Genomic DNA, 17514 nt, shown 5'->3' on the forward strand with positions numbered 1-17514 from the left:
CGTTCCCCACTAGCTACGGAAACTGGCAAAGTTAAAAGAATGCGTAGAACTATAAAAATTTTTGGAAAACTGAGTGTATTTTCACAAACAAACTTCAGTACTTCTTCAGGAGTGGAATATTTCTTAAGTCATCTTGAAAAAGCCTGAAACTCACTACACAAATCTGTAGCATCAATGTCTTTTGAATTTTCATGAGTCAATGCCAACTCCAGTTTTATACAAAATTCTCTTATCTGATCTGCTGTTTTCTTTTGCAAGCTGTAGATATCATACAGAAAGCCAAATACTGACTCTAGCTGCTACATCTGTTGAAATCTTTCATCAACTCAGTGAATAGTAGTATCAAGGACTGCGAAGTAGAAATTCACTTTGAACCTTTGTTTTGGGTTCTGAATGGGTGTGTCTTGTCCTTCATACGAAAACTGCTGTTTCTTTTGCCGAATGCGAACTGGCTCTGGTTCAAATTCTGTTGGAAAGTCTATTCTTCTTTGAGTGGTTGTTCATGTCCATTCAAAGTAGGTGTGTGCACGCTGCGTGCACGCCAGCTGGAAGATTTTCCCCTAGCAGCATCCGTAGGGTCAGCCCGGGCGCCCCCTGGAGTGGCGCCACCCCGGCGCCATATAAAGGGGCCCGCCAACCCTCCACCCCCTCAGTTCCTTCTTACTGCCAGTGATGGCTAGCTGGAACTTCTCTTGCATAGCATTTTGGCAGTGTCCTATCCTTACCGTTTAGTCCGTGCATTCAGTTATTTTATAGTTAGTTGGATAGATCTTTGTATATAGTTTTCGTAGTTGGGGGGTACCCCCCCCCCCAGAGTCTTTGTTGCTCGCTGGGGCATGCCCGGGTCTCCTGGGTGTTCAAACTCTGCAAGAATTGCGGAAAATTCATGCCCAAGAGTGACCCACACTCTGCGTGTTTGAGGTGCCTCGGAGAGAACCGCCAAAAGGACGGGTGCTATATCTGTAGAGGCTTCCGCCCACAAACTCTTAAGAACAGGGCTCAAAGACTTAGAGTCCTCCTGATGGAGGCGGTCCTACGACCACCCTCAGACCCAAAACTGGCCGAGGCGGGGCCCAGCACGTCGTCCTCGGTGCAGAGTGCCCCGGCACTGGCATCAGGACTTAGGGCCCAGCCCAAGTCGTCGAAAAACCCGCACCGGACGGAGTCGGGTCATAGGAAGTTGGCCTAAGTGCGGCACCGCTCACCTTCTCCGGTGCCCGCTAAGAGAAGGAAGCTGGTGAGGGATCGGTCACCCCACCAGGATCCGAGGCCGACGCCGTCCGCTGGTGTAAGCGGACAGGCTGGACTGCAGCCCTCAGCGGTTCCGCCGACTCCCGCACCGCAGAGAGGGCAGTCGAGTCTGGACCAGCCTAATTCCCCGGACCTTAGCGGAGACATATGTCCCCCATCGACGCTGGAGGCGTTCGAGGCAGCCTCAGGCCTAATGGTCTCCCGGCACCGGCCTCCCCACATCGTAGGGAGTTGCCTACTGTGGCCCGTCCACCAGTGCAATCTAGAGGCAAGCCGGCCATGCTGTCGCCTCCCTCCCCGCACCGCGCTGTGAAGGCGGCACAGGACCAGATGAGAGGCTCCCGCCGCCTCAGCACCACTCTCCTTCGGCACCGGGCGCTGCTCCCCCCAGGTCCTCGTACTCAGAGACCTCAGACTCAGAGGCAGACTCCTATCACTCCAGCCGGTCGCGAAGCAGGAGATTGGTGTCGGGTGTGAACCACCAGCGTTACCCGCAGTGGCAGCAACAATGGCAGCCGCCCTCTCAGTGGCCGTTTGGACTCCCTGGGCCTACCATCAGTCGGTAGGCCAGGTGTTTCGCTCTCGGTCACGGTCGGCTTCGGTGTCCTCAACGTTGGTGGCCCCGGCGCAGCTGCCTCCCCCACTGGCACCGTCGCCGGGCAGGGGTGTGCCATCGTCAAGTTCAGCACCCCCTAACTGGGCAGCAGCACCGGCAATGGCTTTCATTCGGACTCCGCCGGCACCGCATGATACACTAAGTCGCTCACTGGTGACCCCGGTTCTGGCCGCGGTGCTGCATTTAGACTCGAAACCAGCACCGCAACCTCAATACCGTGTGCCGCAGGACCCCGAGGGGCTGCATGCACTGGAGGAAGGGCCAGTCCATGTAATCTCATCCTCCTCCCCGGACGAGGCAGTCTTGGGCACGGTTGTGGCACCGGCCCTAGAGGACACTCGAATTCTCCAACAATTGCTTCGGCAAGCAGCTTAAAGCCTCGCAATCCAAGCGGAGGAGATCGAGGTGGACGTGGACCTGTAGTGGACATTCTGGCCCCCTTAAGGCCATCCAGGGTGGCCCTCCCACTGATAAAGACTATAGCTGATATGTCTCGCACCCTATGGCAAACACCAGCCTCATTGGCCCCTACCGCCAAGAGGACGGAGCGGCGCTACTTCGTCCGCTCTAAAGGGCATGAACACCTGTATGCCCACCCTTCCCCGGACTCCCTGGTGGTAGATGTGGCTAACTAGCGGAATCGTCAAGGGTTTCAGGGGTCAACACTGAAGAGCAGGGATGCAAAAAGACTTGAGCTCTTTGGTAGAAAGTTGTACTCCATGGGGGGACTCCAACTCCGCATTGCCAATCAACAGGTAATAGTAAGCCGATATGGCCATAACACGTGTTCGGCCATGTCGAAGTTTGCGGAGCTCCTTCCCTAGGACTTGAGATCAGAGTTTTCAGCCCTAGTGGAGGAGGGCAAACTGATCTCTCGAGCCTCCCTCCAGGCCGCCTTAGATGCGGCGTACTCAGCCTTGCGCACCCTGGCCATAGGCCTGGTCATGCGGTGGGGAGCCTGGCTCCAGGTCTCGGGCCTGCCCTGTGAGGTCCAGCAGAAGATTCAAGACCTCCCCTTCGAAGGGCAGATGCTGTTTTCGGAGAAAACGACAAACGTCTGCATAGCTTAAAGGACTGGAGGGCCATGCTTCGCTCGCTGGGCTTGCATACCCCCGTGACCCAGCGCAGACAATTTAGGCCACAGGCGGCCCCTCGCCCATACCAGCCACAAACTGTCCAGGAGCTGGGGCACAGACAGGGCAGAAATGGCAGGAGGCATCACCAGCGCCACCCCTACGGCCATGCATCTGGCCAATCGAGATCACCATCTGGGCCTAGACCCCCTATTTGATGGTACGGTCAAGGGCGACCTACCGATCGAGACTCTGGATCCTTCCACGCCTACCTTTGGGTTACGTCTGTCCCACTTCTACCGTGCCTGGTCCCGAATTACGTCGGACAAATGGGTGCTCCGCACGGTAGAGAGGGGATATTCTATCCAGTTCTCCTCCCTTCTGCCCCACCAACCTCCGTCCCCGTCCCTCTTCAGGGACCCATCTCACGAGCAACTTCTGATTCAAGAAGTGAAGTCCCTCATGGAGGTAGGGGCAGTGGAGGAAGTCCCACGGGAGCTCGGGGCAAAGGTTTCTACTCCTGGTATTTTCTCATACCGAAGGCAAAAGGGTGCCTGAGACCCATTCTAGACATGCGGTGGCTGAACAAGTTTGTGAGAAAACTCAAGTTCCGCATGGTCTCCCTGTCCTCAATCATCCCCTCCCTGGATCCAGGAGATTGGTATGCTGCCCTCGACTTAAAGGACGCCTATTTCCACATTGCCATAATTCCACAGCACCGTCGGTACCTCAGGTTCGTCGTGGCCAACGTCCATCTGCAGTTCATGGTGCTCCTGTTCGGCCTGTTAGCTGCTCCCAGGGTCTTAACGAAGTGCATGGCGGTCGTGGCAGCCTTCCTGCGCAGGCGGGACATCCAGGTATTTCCCTACCTGGATGACTGGCTCATAAAGGGCCGCTCCAAGGAGCAGGTAGAGACCCAGGTGTGCTTCATCAGGCAGACCTTTCTCGATCTTGGCCTCCTCTTAAATGAAGCCAAATCCACCCTGTCTCCGACTCAACAAATAGAATTCATAGGAGCGGTTCTGGACTCCACACATGCCAAAGCATAGCTGCCGGAGTCCAGGTTCCGTGCAATTTCCGAGCTCATCCTCGGACTGAACCGCGCCCCAGTCACCACGGCGCGAGTTTGCCTCTGGCTGCTGGGCCACATGGCAGCATGCACCTATGTGGTGGTCCATGCCAGACTCCGGCTTCGCCCGCTGCAGTCCTGGTTGGCGACAGTTTATCGCCCGGGAAGATATCTTTCTCTCGGTGTTTTATCTGAAACCACACGCCTCCAGTGAAGAGTGGAGGCTACACTCCCTGGATGTCCGCAGGGCCTTGGCCTTTTACATGGAGCGTACCAAGCCGTTCAGACGCTCAACCCAGCTCTTCATCACAGTGGCAGAAAGGATGAAGGGGCTCCCGGTCTCCTCTCAGCGAATCTCTTCATGGATCGCGACTTGCATCCGGGAATGCTACCGTATAGCTAAGACCCCTGTCCCTCCGGTCACGGCCCACTCCATTAGGGCGCAGGCCTCCTCTGCGGCGTTCCTGGCTCAGGTTCCAACTCGGGAGATTTGTAGAGCGGCCACATGGTCCTCCAGCCACACGTTCTCGTCTCACTATGCCATCACGCACCAGGCTAGGGATGATGCAGCCTTTGGTCGCGCAGTACTCCAGTCAGCAATGATCTCTGACCACACCTCCTGAGGTTAGGCTTGTGAGTCACCTACTTTGAATGGACATGAACAACCACTCGAAGAAGAAAAAACGGTTACCCATCTTTTAGTAACTGTTGTTCTTCGAGATGTGTTGTTCATGTTCATTCCAACACCCACCCTCCTGCCCCTCTGTCGGAGTGCCGGCAAGAAGGAACTGAGAGGGTGGAGGGTTGGCGGGCCCCTTTATAGGGCGCCGTGGTGGCGCCACTCCAGGAGGCGCTTGGGCCAACCCTGTGGACGCTGCTAGGGGAAAATCTTCTGGCTGGTGTGCACTTGGCACGTGCACACCTACTTTGAATGGACATGAACAACACATCTTGAAGAACAACAGTTACTAAAAGGTGGGTAACCGTTTTTTACTTCAGCAAGCTCGAGAGAATCTACCAGTGTTCTTTTGAACCCTTCATCACTTCTGAATTCCTCCAGAATATTTTTAGTTTGCTGCAGTTTTTGAATAGCAGAACGTATGTTCAAGTTCTTTCCTGAAGCTGCTTATTAGTGAGGTTAATCTCGAAAAGGATATTATATCACAAAATAAGTAAGTCACAAATTTGAATTTGGAAAGGCCATTTGCAAGAGCTTCTGCATCTGAATGTGCCGTATTGCCAGATGATCCAGTAAAGGTAGTATCAGAATTTCAATTAGGGCATCATAAATGTTTCCAAGTACATACTGAAGAGGCTTCAAAGCATCGGTGCAACTCTTCCATCTTGTCTAAGTGGTATCACAGAGAATTCACATAGCCCGTTGGAATCTCCCAATGGTGTGTTGAGCCTGAGAAAAACACATAAACATGTTGCACCAGGTAAAAGAAACTGCTTGCCTCCAAACAGCATCTAGCAGCATCATTTACAACCAAATTCAGAGAATGCGCACTGCAAGGAATGAAAAAGGCCCTGGGATTGATTTCCATCCTTCTCCTTTGCACACCATTGTCTTTACTCTTCATATTACTCCCATTATCATAGCCTTGGCTGCATAAGTTTTCAACAGATAATGACATTGTTTCAAGCTCTTCTAGAATAGTTTCAGGGTATGGCTACACTTGAAATTTCAAAGCGCTGCCATGGCAGCGCTGTGGGAGCACTTTGAAGTGTGAGTGTGGTCGGAGCGCCAGCGCTGGGAGCCGCGCTGCGGCACTGTTTACACTGAAGCTTTACAGCGCTGTATCTTGCGGCACTCAGGGGGGTGTTTTTTCACACCCCTGAGCGCGAAAGTTGCAGCGCTGTAAAGTGCCAGTGTAGCCAAGGTCTCAGTCATAAATGCTCTAATCGTCTCCTTCAGTGGTATGAAACCCCAAAAATGTTCCTTTATGAGCACTTCAGCATTATTTTCATCTGCAGACTTTTCCATATTCACAAAATGAATGATTGTCATTTGTTCAACAGTACTCACATCTGGTGTACAGTCCAGTATTATTGAAAAGTATTTTGCAGAATAGGTAGCTTCTAAAAATTTCTTTTTAATGGCATTTGCTAGGATTTGAATTAGTTCATTTTGCATATTTTTTCCTAAATAATGAACCTGTATTTCATGATCAGTTATTTTGGGTAGATTCTCCTTCATGACTGGATCAAACAAAACTTAGCTATTCAACAAATTTTAAAAAGTTTCCATTACCTGGACTGTATAATTTTTTATTTCTACCCCGGCCGTGGAATGCTAAATTTTGCCCACTGCGAACTCTCACTAAAGCAATCAGATGTTCTAATATTTATTGCCAATAATCTTCTTTTTCCTTGATCACATATAAATTTTCTTCAATAGTTTTTCCTTTTTTCAGTCGTAATTCAAGTTCTTTCCAATTTTGAAAGCATTCCAAATGTTCTGTACTACTTTCATGTGAAGAGAGAATTGAAGATATGTTTTTCTGGTCCTTTGAACCATTTTCAATAAGTGATGAACCAGTTGCTTCTAAACAACTTGCAGCAAAAGCAAAACAGAGTCCTTCGACAATGAATATTGTAACCAGTTTCAATGAATTTCTTCCCCATTAATGAGTTTCCTCTTGTAATGCTGAGCAGAGAATTTTCTTTTATTTCCATATTAGGGAAATTCATGAACTTGTTCGGGTCCATGTTCCATGAGAATTTGCCGCACACTGTTATCACACCTGGGCCCTGAAGCTGGGTCCTCATACTGTAACTTGTTTGTAACTTCTTTGTCCTTTTTTCATTTTATTTCATTTACTTCAATTTCTGCATGTGTCTCTGAAGGTGAATACATTTTCTCCACTTCCATATCAGTCTGATGCTGTGAGCTGCCTTCATCTAGAAGTAAGTTTCCATCACCGAGTTTCCAAACTGCTTTTTTGTGGATGTGAGCTATCCTCATCTCAAAGTAGTATAGCTTCATCTTGATATTCCAAACTGCTTCCATGCAGATGTGAGCTAACCTCCTCTCCAAGTAAAAATCCGTCATCTGGATGTTGTGAATTGCTTCCATCTTTATTTGGATTAAAGAGAAGATATTTCAGGAAGGATCCCTGCTGTTTTGCTTGGTCCTTTTCCTTCTCAGGCTTTGGTTAACGATACTCAGCTTCTGAGGGTTTTCTTTTTCCTCTTTCTGCCATGGGGCATTTGAATATTATGTACTGTGCTCCCAACTGCAAGTATTATAGCGTTAAGGATGGCTGACACACCCACCACATGGTTGGCAATTTAAACCACATTGCAGCCATCCCAACACATCTTTTCACTGCTTAAAGGTTCAATGATAGTAACATACACTCACTTGCCTATTAAAACAGTTAGTTACAGTGTTTACATGGAAACAAAATGACCTTTTTCGACATTATAACCCAACACCGGCTGTTTGGAAAGTAATCCCCTTCCTCACGGTTACCCAGTTGGAGTATGACATCATCACTTTTGTAGTCTATTAAGCATCAATGCTGTTACTTTTCTTTTATTGACCTTATTTATTACATGTGAACCAGTTATAACAAAAGTTCATAATTATACAGCCTGATAATAACACTAAGGTTTAAGAACGCTTAAAGATACTCACATTTTGGATTTATAATTCTGAATAGGGCGACCAGACAGCAAGTGTGAAAAATCGGGATGGGTGGGGGGTAATCGGAGCCTATATAAGAAAAAGCCCCAAAGATCGGGACTATCCCTATAAAATCAGGACATCTGGTCACCCTAATGCTGAAAGACATTATTCTTTATTTTTTGGCACCAAGCAACACAATTTTCCACAGTATTCGCTCGATTCTTAACCATCTACCGGCGATGTATGTTAAAATGACCATTTGACATGTATCAGCTTGTGATATCTCCACTCTGTATGAATTTCCGGCCATGCGACCTTGATGTATGTTTGAGTTAGGTGTCACTAGCATTGCAGCTTTTGTCGCTGGTGGATGTGTTTCATTGTGGCTGACTTACTGCTTATCAAAATTGTGAAGTGGGTCATCTTGACCCTATGTCGCAAATTTGGAAAAAAAAATTGCTAAAATATTTTTTTGCGGTAAATAAAAGATTTGACATATTAATAAATTCTCAGAAATGTAGAGAAATGAATTATAATTCATATTCCTTCCATATGCACACGGGAATTGAAATAATGACATCTTCATTATTTTATTTGTATTTTTTCATCTTTGTTTTTTTTATTTGTTTTTTTTTTTTTGCTTGAATTTGGTGCTCCATTTAACTTTGGCACCCTAGGCAACTGCCTAGTTCGCCTATATGGATGGACAGCCCCTGATCCCAAATTGTCCATTTCTTCCTCAGATTCTTTTGGGCCCTCTTCATGATAGAGTCCATATCTCAGGAACCAGCTGGAACATTTCCCACCCCTGACTGCTAGTCTGGGGGAAAGAAGTCTTAAAGGTGTGAAAAAAGAAAAGTAGCCATGAAAAGGTTCAGCACTGAAGTAAATGAATACTGATTTTGTAGCCAGAAACTTTAGCAACTTGGTCCCACAACATATCTGACTGTCTGGAACATTTAGATAAATTTTTTATTTGTATTTTCAGGTGCACTACAATGTTGGCAAAAACTTGGCTGATAAAGGCAACCAAACAGCTGCAATCAAATACTACAGGGAAGCTGTAAGGTATTTTCAATTTATTATTTCACTAAGCTATCCTAAAAGTTCTTTAATTTCTCAGGCACAGTAAGACTGAGAAAATGTTGAGGACTTTTGAGATTTCAGCTGCAAAATTTTGCAGTGTCACATAACTAATCCTCCAGCTGAAAGGAAAGGGAATGACTATGGTACCTTGATTCCCTACAAGTAACAAATTTCTCTTTTATTCTAGGTTGAACCCCAAATATGTACATGCTATGAACAACCTTGGAAATATCTTGAAAGAAAGAAATGAGCTCCAGGAAGCAGAGGGGCTGTTGTCCTTAGCTGTGCAAATACAGTATGTTAAAAGAATGGCAAGCATTGTTGCGTCAACTGACCACAAACAGTACAATGGGATCTTGTATTCCAAATGCTAAAATGTATTTTAAAATTTTTGCCTAGGCCTGATTTTGCTGCTGCATGGATGAATCTAGGAATAGTACAGAATAGTTTAAGAAGGTTTGAAGAAGCAGAGCAAAGCTACTGGACTGCAATTAAACACAGGAAAAAATACCCAGATTGTTACTACAATTTAGGACGGTTGGTAAGTGTTTTTTGAATGAAATTGTGGCATGTGATTTAAATTGTGATAGCTGGATTTTCAGTGTAAATTCTGCTTTATTGCTCAACACTTACAATAACTCAGATTTGCTTGAGCGTAAATTGGGGGTGATCTCATGTTTTTAAGACCATCTCTTGTCAATCCCCAATCTACCTCTCCCTCATCTACAAAAGAGGCATGCTTCCTGAGTTTGTCATTACTTTTTCATATAAAAACATACAAATACAAATAGGGCAAAAATCTAGCTTCTGTGCTTCACAAAGCTACCCTTTCCTACAGGAGATAATTACTAGTCACTTTTCAAAATCTTGGCTTCAGTTCTAAAAAATGAGTATACTTCAACAACCTGTTGTGTAACAGAGCTATACCAAAAAGAGAAAAAGTCAATGTAGATTGGTCTCAATATTTTATGTAGATTAAAAAAAAAATGTATGTGCCCATCCTTTTCCTCTAGGCACATGTATCTCTAAAAACCATACACAAATCATACCAGAAGAGCAAAAGGAAAATATGATTTTTTCATAAAAAGGGATAATCTCTAAAGATTTAAAAATACCACCATTCTTAAATACTTTATACCTTCTTTAATGCACCCTTATCTGTTGAATGGGGTAGTATTCTGATACTACATACATGTTTTAGTTTCTGTTCTGAAAAGAACATCGGGACCACTGAACAAGACACATGAGTATCTCTGTACCATCTTTAGCATGAACTGTATGACAAAAGCAACGCAGGATATAATTACTGTGGATTGCCTTACTTTTTCAGTATGCAGATTTGAATCGCCACATAGATGCATTGAATGCATGGAGGAATGCTACAGTTCTGAAACCAGAGCATAGTTTGGCTTGGAACAACATGATTATATTGCTTGATAATACAGGTACAGTATACTAATGGTTTTGATGGTTACTTACATAACAGTTCTTATAAACCTTGAAGCTATAGATAGAGGGATAGCAAAAATGCCAACCTGGCTCTGAGACTTTTAGGGATGTTTACAAAAAAAAGGAGGATGCCTGGACTTCTCTCTCCTCTACTCCCCTCATCCCAAAGAAACGAGGACCTCTCTCTCCTCACTCCCTTGAAAAACAGAGATCTCTTCCCCACCCCTTCCTATCTGTGGCCAAGATGGGGGCCTGCCCCCTCACTCCTTATGTCCCCAACTTCCACCCCCAAACAGGGAGAAAAGGAGAATCGGCACCAGGAAAGCTGCCCTCTTATGCCACCTAGGGCCCATAATTACCTTGGTCAGTTCCAGGTGTGGACCACCTTCCCAAGATGATGATACTCTTCCTTTTCTCCCTCCTCTGTCACGTTCCCTCTCTTGCTGCTTCTGCTCTTCTGCCACAGCCTGTGCAGTGAGGGTCTGATAGGAAGCAAATCACTGCAATTGTCAGTGGAGTTTGGGGTGCTGGATTCACCGCCCAAGCCACAGGCTGTGTGTTGTGCTCTTACTGCTCAGTATGCTGGCGTGCTCTAGGTAGCTAGTGTGCATTAACATAGGCAGGCTTCATGTGGTCACTTGTTCTGGCAGCCCCGGGAATGGCAGCTACTTCAGTTATGGCCCTGAAGAAGTCCTGGAGGTCCCAGAAAGTCATGGAATCTGTAACCTCTGTGATGGAATTGTAGCCTTATTTATAATACAGTATACATATGCTGACAGCGTGGAAAGTATCTAAAATATTAGCTATATTAAAAGTTCTCTCTCTGTTTTTCTTTCCCTTCTCTCCTTCGTCACCCTATGCATTCCCAGGGAATTTAGCACAAGCCGAAGCAGTTGGAAGAGAGGCCCTGGAACTGATACCTAATGATCATTCTCTTATGTTTTCTTTGGCAAATGTACTGGGAAAATCACAGAAATATAAGGTATGTAAAGGGGGAAGTGATCTGAATGTTTGCATTTAAAAGTGAAATGTGTGGGAGGAAGGCACTGGACTGTGACTCGGCAGGTCATCCCACTATGCCACAGAACTCCTGTGAGACATTGGGCAAGATACTTAATCTCTCTGTGTCTCGGTTTCCCAAATGTAAAATAGAGATGATAATTCCTTAGCATCCATTGTGTCATGAGAATAAATCTGTTAATACTTTGGGGCATCCAATCACTGTGGTGTATATTTCGAAAAATAGAGCCAGATAATATATTTAAGACTGTAGATAGGACAGGACTGAAAGAACCAACCAGTCCTTGTACTTCAACATAAAGAAAACATCTGCAAATAAGGAGGTAAACACAATTCATATGGTAAGTGTTAGACATTTGTTTCTGAAAGGAATTGACTGCCACATGTATCAAGAATCAGTCTCTTGATTAAATATTCTCATCAGTAATTGTCACCATTGCTACAGCATGAAAGAGAAATAAACACACATTAACAGGAGACGACATAATGGAAGGGCAGCAAGAAAAAAAATGCAATTAACTGTTCCGTTTGGTCTCATTTTTTGTAATGGGTAGTTTAGGAGCAAGCTATCAAAGTCAACTCATGCATCTGTGGAGTGTTTTGCAAATGGATCAGCAGTGGCACGCAGCTCTACATATGTGTCACAAAGGGTTTGAGTTATGTTTGCTTGTTAATGAGCCAAAAGTTAGTCTTATTTTGTGGAATCATTGACCGAGAATAAGCCACCTACTGTGAATAAATGTAGTTGTCCTCACTGTCTCTGTGTTTATGCTCATCATCTGAAATGTAAGTGACAGGAAGAGATGAATAATCTGGGAAGCTTTTTGGATTTCTCATATAAACAGTGTTTGCTCCACTAAGATCCTTTGATTTGTAGCAATAATATAGCACTGAAGTAACATCCTGAGTACATCTTGAATGAGAAGCATTTATGACCTCTAGATCTTTCAGGATAGAAATATATTTTTTTCACTGATTACAGTGTTAGGTGATATTTATCTCCATGTTCTTGCCCTTTTCCAGGATGGTGTAACCTAGCCATGTATCTAAACTATCAAGTTTGCTGTAGTTGTCACAGGAGAAATGTGCCTTCAGAGAGGACTTAAAAAAGAAGAGGGGAGATGCTTTGATGACCAGCTCAGGAAAATCATCCTGTTTGCAGGAGAGTAATATGGAAGAAGTTAGAGATGGTTGTGGGAGAAAATGGGGCTCTGAGATTGGCACCATTAGTGGAGTAGAAGGAACCAGAAAGTGGTGGTAGGGGAGAATGTGATGAGAAGCTCAGTCTGATCAGTGGGGAAGTGCGGAGTTATGCACAAGGCCGGCTCCAGGCATCAGCCCAGCAAGCAAGTGCTTGGGGCGGCCACGGGGAGGGGGCGGCACATCCGGCTCTTCAGCAGCGATTCGGTCCCTCAGTCCCTCTTGGAGCGAAGGACCAGCCGCCGAATTGCTGCCGAACACTGAAGTGGCGGTGGTAGAGCTGCAGATCGTGATCATGGGGGGGGGGTTGGTTTTTTTTTTTTTTTGCTGCTTGGGGTGGCAAAAACCCTGGAGCCGGCCCTGGTTATGCAGGGCCTTAAAAGGCACTAACAGACAACTTGAACTTGGTGTGGTGTAGAAGGGGAGAGCAAGTGGAGGGATTCAAAGAAGGGACTGATGTGGTTTGTTCAATAGGGAAAGGAAATGATCTTAGCAGCTACCTTCTCTGGACTGGAGGGGAAGAATGTAGGCATCAGGAAGGCTAGGGAGCAGTAGGTTACATGGGAGATGAGAGCTTGGACAAGTGTTCTAGCTATAAGGATAGAGAGAAAGGGATGCATCTCAGAGATCTCTTCTTGGAAAAAGATTAAAGATTAGAATGTGTCGAGTGCCTAGACAGGTTGAGTGAAATTTGTGTTGTGGGGGAGAGATTGAACGATGATATGGCTTCCAGTACTTAATGGATAGATAATCTCATAAATAATGTGTCTGCATAAGGATTGCCAAGGTGTCAGTTCTGCCCTTGAAGCACACTACGCATATTTTTTCAATCTATATTCCTTTTGAAGCATTCTATTGATTTGGAAATGTCTTGCCAGCTTGAAAGCTAGGTTGTCTTTCAATATGACTGCAGAAATGTAGCCTGTAGTTTCAAATTCACTATGCATTTTTCCAGAGCGGATGACTTATTGTTACAGAAATGTAACTCCTAAGCATATGAAAGATGGAAATTCTTAACTGAGATCTGGTTTTAGCAAATTAATTTCCTTCCTTAAATATACTCCCTTTTTGAAATGGACAAAGCAACCACAGATCTTGGAAGCCATCTCTACCGCTTTTAAAGTATGTGTATATTATAAGTATATCCACAGTGTTTTTGTTCAAGAAATACAAGATGTTAGCCCCATTGGCTAAGTCAACGTGTCTCCATATTTGAGGTAAAAACAAACTTTTTTTGTGCTGCAACTCTGGCAAGAGATGGAATATGCAGCATGCTTTTTTTCCCAAAGCTTTTACTACAAACAGTGCTGCAAGTATCTTGACAACACTTAATTTAAAGATTTGGCTGTCCAGACCAACAGAAATATTGCCCAGTTTACTGAAACGTTTATTTAATGCAATGAGGTAATCTTCAAACTGCCTTTAATCATCTGATGCTCTTCTACTAACTGCTGAGCAAAGCAATGGCAATAAAATCTTTCCAATAAGTATGTGCCAGAAGGCATATGGTAATGGGAGTCAGCTGCAAACGTGTTTATTAAGTTTTCTGGAGAACACCATGCACAATAACTGTACTCTGTAATACTTGGGTAGAGGAGGAATGAGTTCCTATGTTTGCTCCTCCTACTGTGTGGCTGGTGACAATTTATTGAAAGACTGGGTTAACTGGGCAGCTGCACATCTGTGCGCTTTGATGGCTATATCTTCCCAATGGAAAAAGCAGAAGTCTACTTTTTAGTTTAAATCTTAGAATTTCCAGCATATTGGATAATACAGCAAAGATTGCAGAGAGATTCCAATGCTGTGGGAAGTGTGACTTTATTAATCTTTTACTTTTTTCCTGCTCCTGCTGTTAGGGCAAGTTTGTTTGGAGGATTTTGCTGTGTGTGTATGTGCAGTGAACTTGGAGACAGATGGAAATGCCAGTCCTGCCACCAAAGGCCTGTTTTCCCCACTTTAAAGAATTCAGATGCATGGTTCAGTAGCTTGTTCCCATGTAAGGACAGAGTAGGCCTTCATGGCTGTGATTTATAAAACTTTTCTCGCAGGACAGCCTGTATTTGGATTTTGGACCTAAGATGTAAAGGCCTTGTACATCAGACAATCTTATAGGAAGTAGTGGCCTTTCCTGAGGTGCACTGGACAGTAACTGTCCATTAGGGTATGCCTACACAACAGCTGGAAGGTGCAATTCCCAGCGTGGGTAGACTTAAATATACATGCTAGCTCTGCTCGAGCTAACACCTAAAAATAGCAATGTGGCTGAGGTGGCATAGATGGTGCCTTGAGCTAACTGCCAAATATATACCTAGGGGGTTGGGTGGGATTATACTCTTGCAGCTTGCCCAAACTACTGCCCATGCTGCGGCAGCTATGCTGCTATTTTGAATGCTCCATCTTGAGCGGAGCTAGTATGTCTGTGTATCCACACCCGCAGACTTAAGGAACACAAAACATACCACTTATAGCTGGCCTTTTGTCTCTAAAAGTCTTTTGCCTGGGAACTGAACTGGAGACTGTCCAAGAATCTAAAATATACAGCAGCACAGAAACTACCTAAAATTACCTTTCTAAAATATCTAAACTTAACTTTTTTTTTTAACATGATTTTTAACAAGACTGATTCTCTGGGCACAGAGTAAAGGTCTCTGCACTGGCGGTTAGCTTTGGGAAGACAAAACTTGAAGTGGTTAAGAAACTGACCAGATTCTTATAATCTTGGCTCTGAACATTTGGTGCCATGAGAGGCCTTTGCTTTTCTAAAAGGTTCCCAAACATCAACAATGCTAAGAACACATCCCACAAGTGGGAATATTCAGAGGACACGTGTAGATGTAGTGATTTTTTCCCAGTGATTTGTAGTTTTTATATTTTAAAGTAGAGGTACAGTTCCTCAATGTGGATTATATTCAGACCTCCACTTCAGATGTGTTTACTGTAACTCTGTTTTAATAACATTTAAAAAGTGGTTATTTTTTATAACAGTGGGAAGAAGGTAACTTAAAAACAAAAGCTTTTGCTTAAAACTTAAAAACAACACAAAATAGAATATTGGGCCAATAACAAGCAGGGAAAACTTCTACCTAAAAGGTGAACATTTTGAAACATTAGGAATATGTGAAAATTTGATTAAAATGTACACTGCTTTACAAACTTAACCATAGTGGGTACTGCTAGTTGCCTGCCTCAATAGCAGAAGCCTGTGATACATTGGTGCTTGTGTAGTAAGTATTAGTGTAGTTTATATTTAGTGCAGCCACCAGAGAGCAACAAGTTCAGACCGTGTTATGTATAACATTGTGAGGAGGTAATATATTGTATAGATGAGAAAATATGGCTACAACTCTAATACAATTTGTGATGATGTCTTTGTGGTGCTTTGGTGCACTTTGCATTTTGTGTACTACAAGAGTAACCTATACTGTTGACATCTTCTTCCAAATTATTCAGGAATCTGAAGCTTTGTTCCTCAAGGCAATTAAAGCCAATCCAAATGCAGCCAGTTATCATGGTAATTTGGGTAAGAACCTTTCTAACTCCTCAAGTGTAAACTTTTATCACATGCGCTGTTTGTTCCCTTATGTTCACTGTGTATAAAAAGAAGTTTTGAGACTGTTCCTGCTGGGTGGATTTCTATTCTAATTTCTAGGAAGCCATCAAGGAAATGGGGGCATCAAAAACTAAAAGCTGTCACATGGTATGATAGATCAGATAGGCTGCATGTAGTAGTCCAGAGATGGCAGAACTTTGGTGGCTGCAAATTGGTTCATTTGAGCTATGCTTGTAAACCTTTATGAGCTCATATAAATACAGTAATTTATGGCTACAACATATTTCATTCCTCCATCATTCCATGGCAGGTTCTTTTCCCAAGCTCTGCTCCTGCAGCTGGCAGAAGAACAAACTACTACTGTGCCACTAACCAGCCAAAAAAACCTTTATTGGAAACAAATGCCTTAATGTTGTTTTCCAAGTGATTGGCAAGATTGCACATTATTCAACAATACTGCTAATGAAAACTCCTCATTGCTGTTTCAGCTGTGCTTTACCATCGCTGGGGAAATCTTGACTTAGCCAAGAAACACTATGAAGTCTCTCTGAAGCTTGACCCTGCTGCACCTGGGACCAAGGAGAACTACAGCCTCTTAAAAAGAAAACTGGAACAACTGCAAAAGAAAGGCGATGCCTGATGTTTCTTTTTAGGCTGTCCGTGCATGCTGTGTACCTTTAATGTTACAGGGCTACTTTTAACCATGTAAGGGATTCAGTCACAGAGTTTTAAAAATAATAATTACAGCATCACTAATGCACACTCTCATGCTTGATTTGGTCTTACATTGGAAATGTATCTTTTTTTCAGTTGTCTCAACTGTAGATTCTAAAATTTCAGCTCAAGAACGTTATCTTTTCTGTTTTTGTTTTTTTGAAATCTTTAACTGTTTTAAAGCCCATTAAATACACTGACATGAGTATGTGAAATTAATGTAGGGTGGAGTTTCACAACTGTACTTCACAACACTATAAGTAAATAGCAGAGTTTATTTTCATATGCAGTTGACTCATTCATCTGACTTTTAGTATCAATGTAGAATACTAAAATGGAGAAAGTGATTTGGAAGAAATGGCACTTTCCTACTTGAAAATGTGATCCCTTACACCAGGGTTCGGCAACCTTTCAGAAGTAGTGTGCCGAGTCTTCATTTATTCACTCTGATTTAAGGATTCGCGTGCCAGTAATACATATTAATCTTTTTAGAAAGTCTCTTTCTATAAGTCTATAATATACAACTAAACTATTGTTGTATGTAAAGTAAATACGATTTTTAAAATGTTTAAGAAGCTTCATTTAAAATTAAATTAAAATGCAGAGCCCCCCGGACCAGTGGCCAGAACCCAGGCAGTGTGAGTGCCACTGAAAATTAGCATGCATGCCGCCTTTGGCACATGTGCCATAGGTTGCCTACCCCTGCCTTACACGTATGCAGAGTCATAGATATTCACTTCAGAGAGTGAAGTAGATTCCAGTCTATATAGCACATCAACAGAATGGTTAATCATTACAATTGTAGGTCCAAATTCTGACATTGTGCCTATGCAAACCCATTGAAGGCAATGG

At 44.1% G+C, this 17514-nt stretch overlaps 1 protein-coding gene across 3 annotated transcripts in view; it reads left to right on the forward strand.

Annotated features, from left to right (window-relative positions):
* Positions 1-16945, forward strand: part of TMTC4 (transmembrane O-mannosyltransferase targeting cadherins 4) — a 74687-nt gene extending 57742 nt beyond the window's left edge. For 2 of the 3 annotated variants that reach the window (XM_050948389.1, XM_050948390.1), the window contains exons 12-18: positions 8632-8711; positions 8917-9024; positions 9129-9270; positions 10060-10174; positions 11048-11160; positions 15849-15918; positions 16437-16945. In XM_050948389.1, coding sequence (XP_050804346.1) covers positions 8632-8711; positions 8917-9024; positions 9129-9270; positions 10060-10174; positions 11048-11160; positions 15849-15918; positions 16437-16588 — 780 coding nt within the window. In that variant the 3' untranslated portion in view covers positions 16589-16945. Of the gene's footprint in view, positions 1-8631; positions 8712-8916; positions 9025-9128; positions 9271-10059; positions 10175-11047; positions 11161-14254; positions 14395-15848; positions 15919-16436 lie in introns of all 3 variants that reach the window. The other variant, XR_007773748.1, reaches the window with a different exon arrangement.
* The last annotated feature ends 569 nt before the right edge of the window (positions 16946-17514 follow it).

The sequence above is a fragment of the Gopherus flavomarginatus genome, chromosome 1, assembly GCF_025201925.1.
Source record: "Gopherus flavomarginatus isolate rGopFla2 chromosome 1, rGopFla2.mat.asm, whole genome shotgun sequence".
Lineage (NCBI taxonomy): Eukaryota > Metazoa > Chordata > Testudines > Testudinidae > Gopherus > Gopherus flavomarginatus.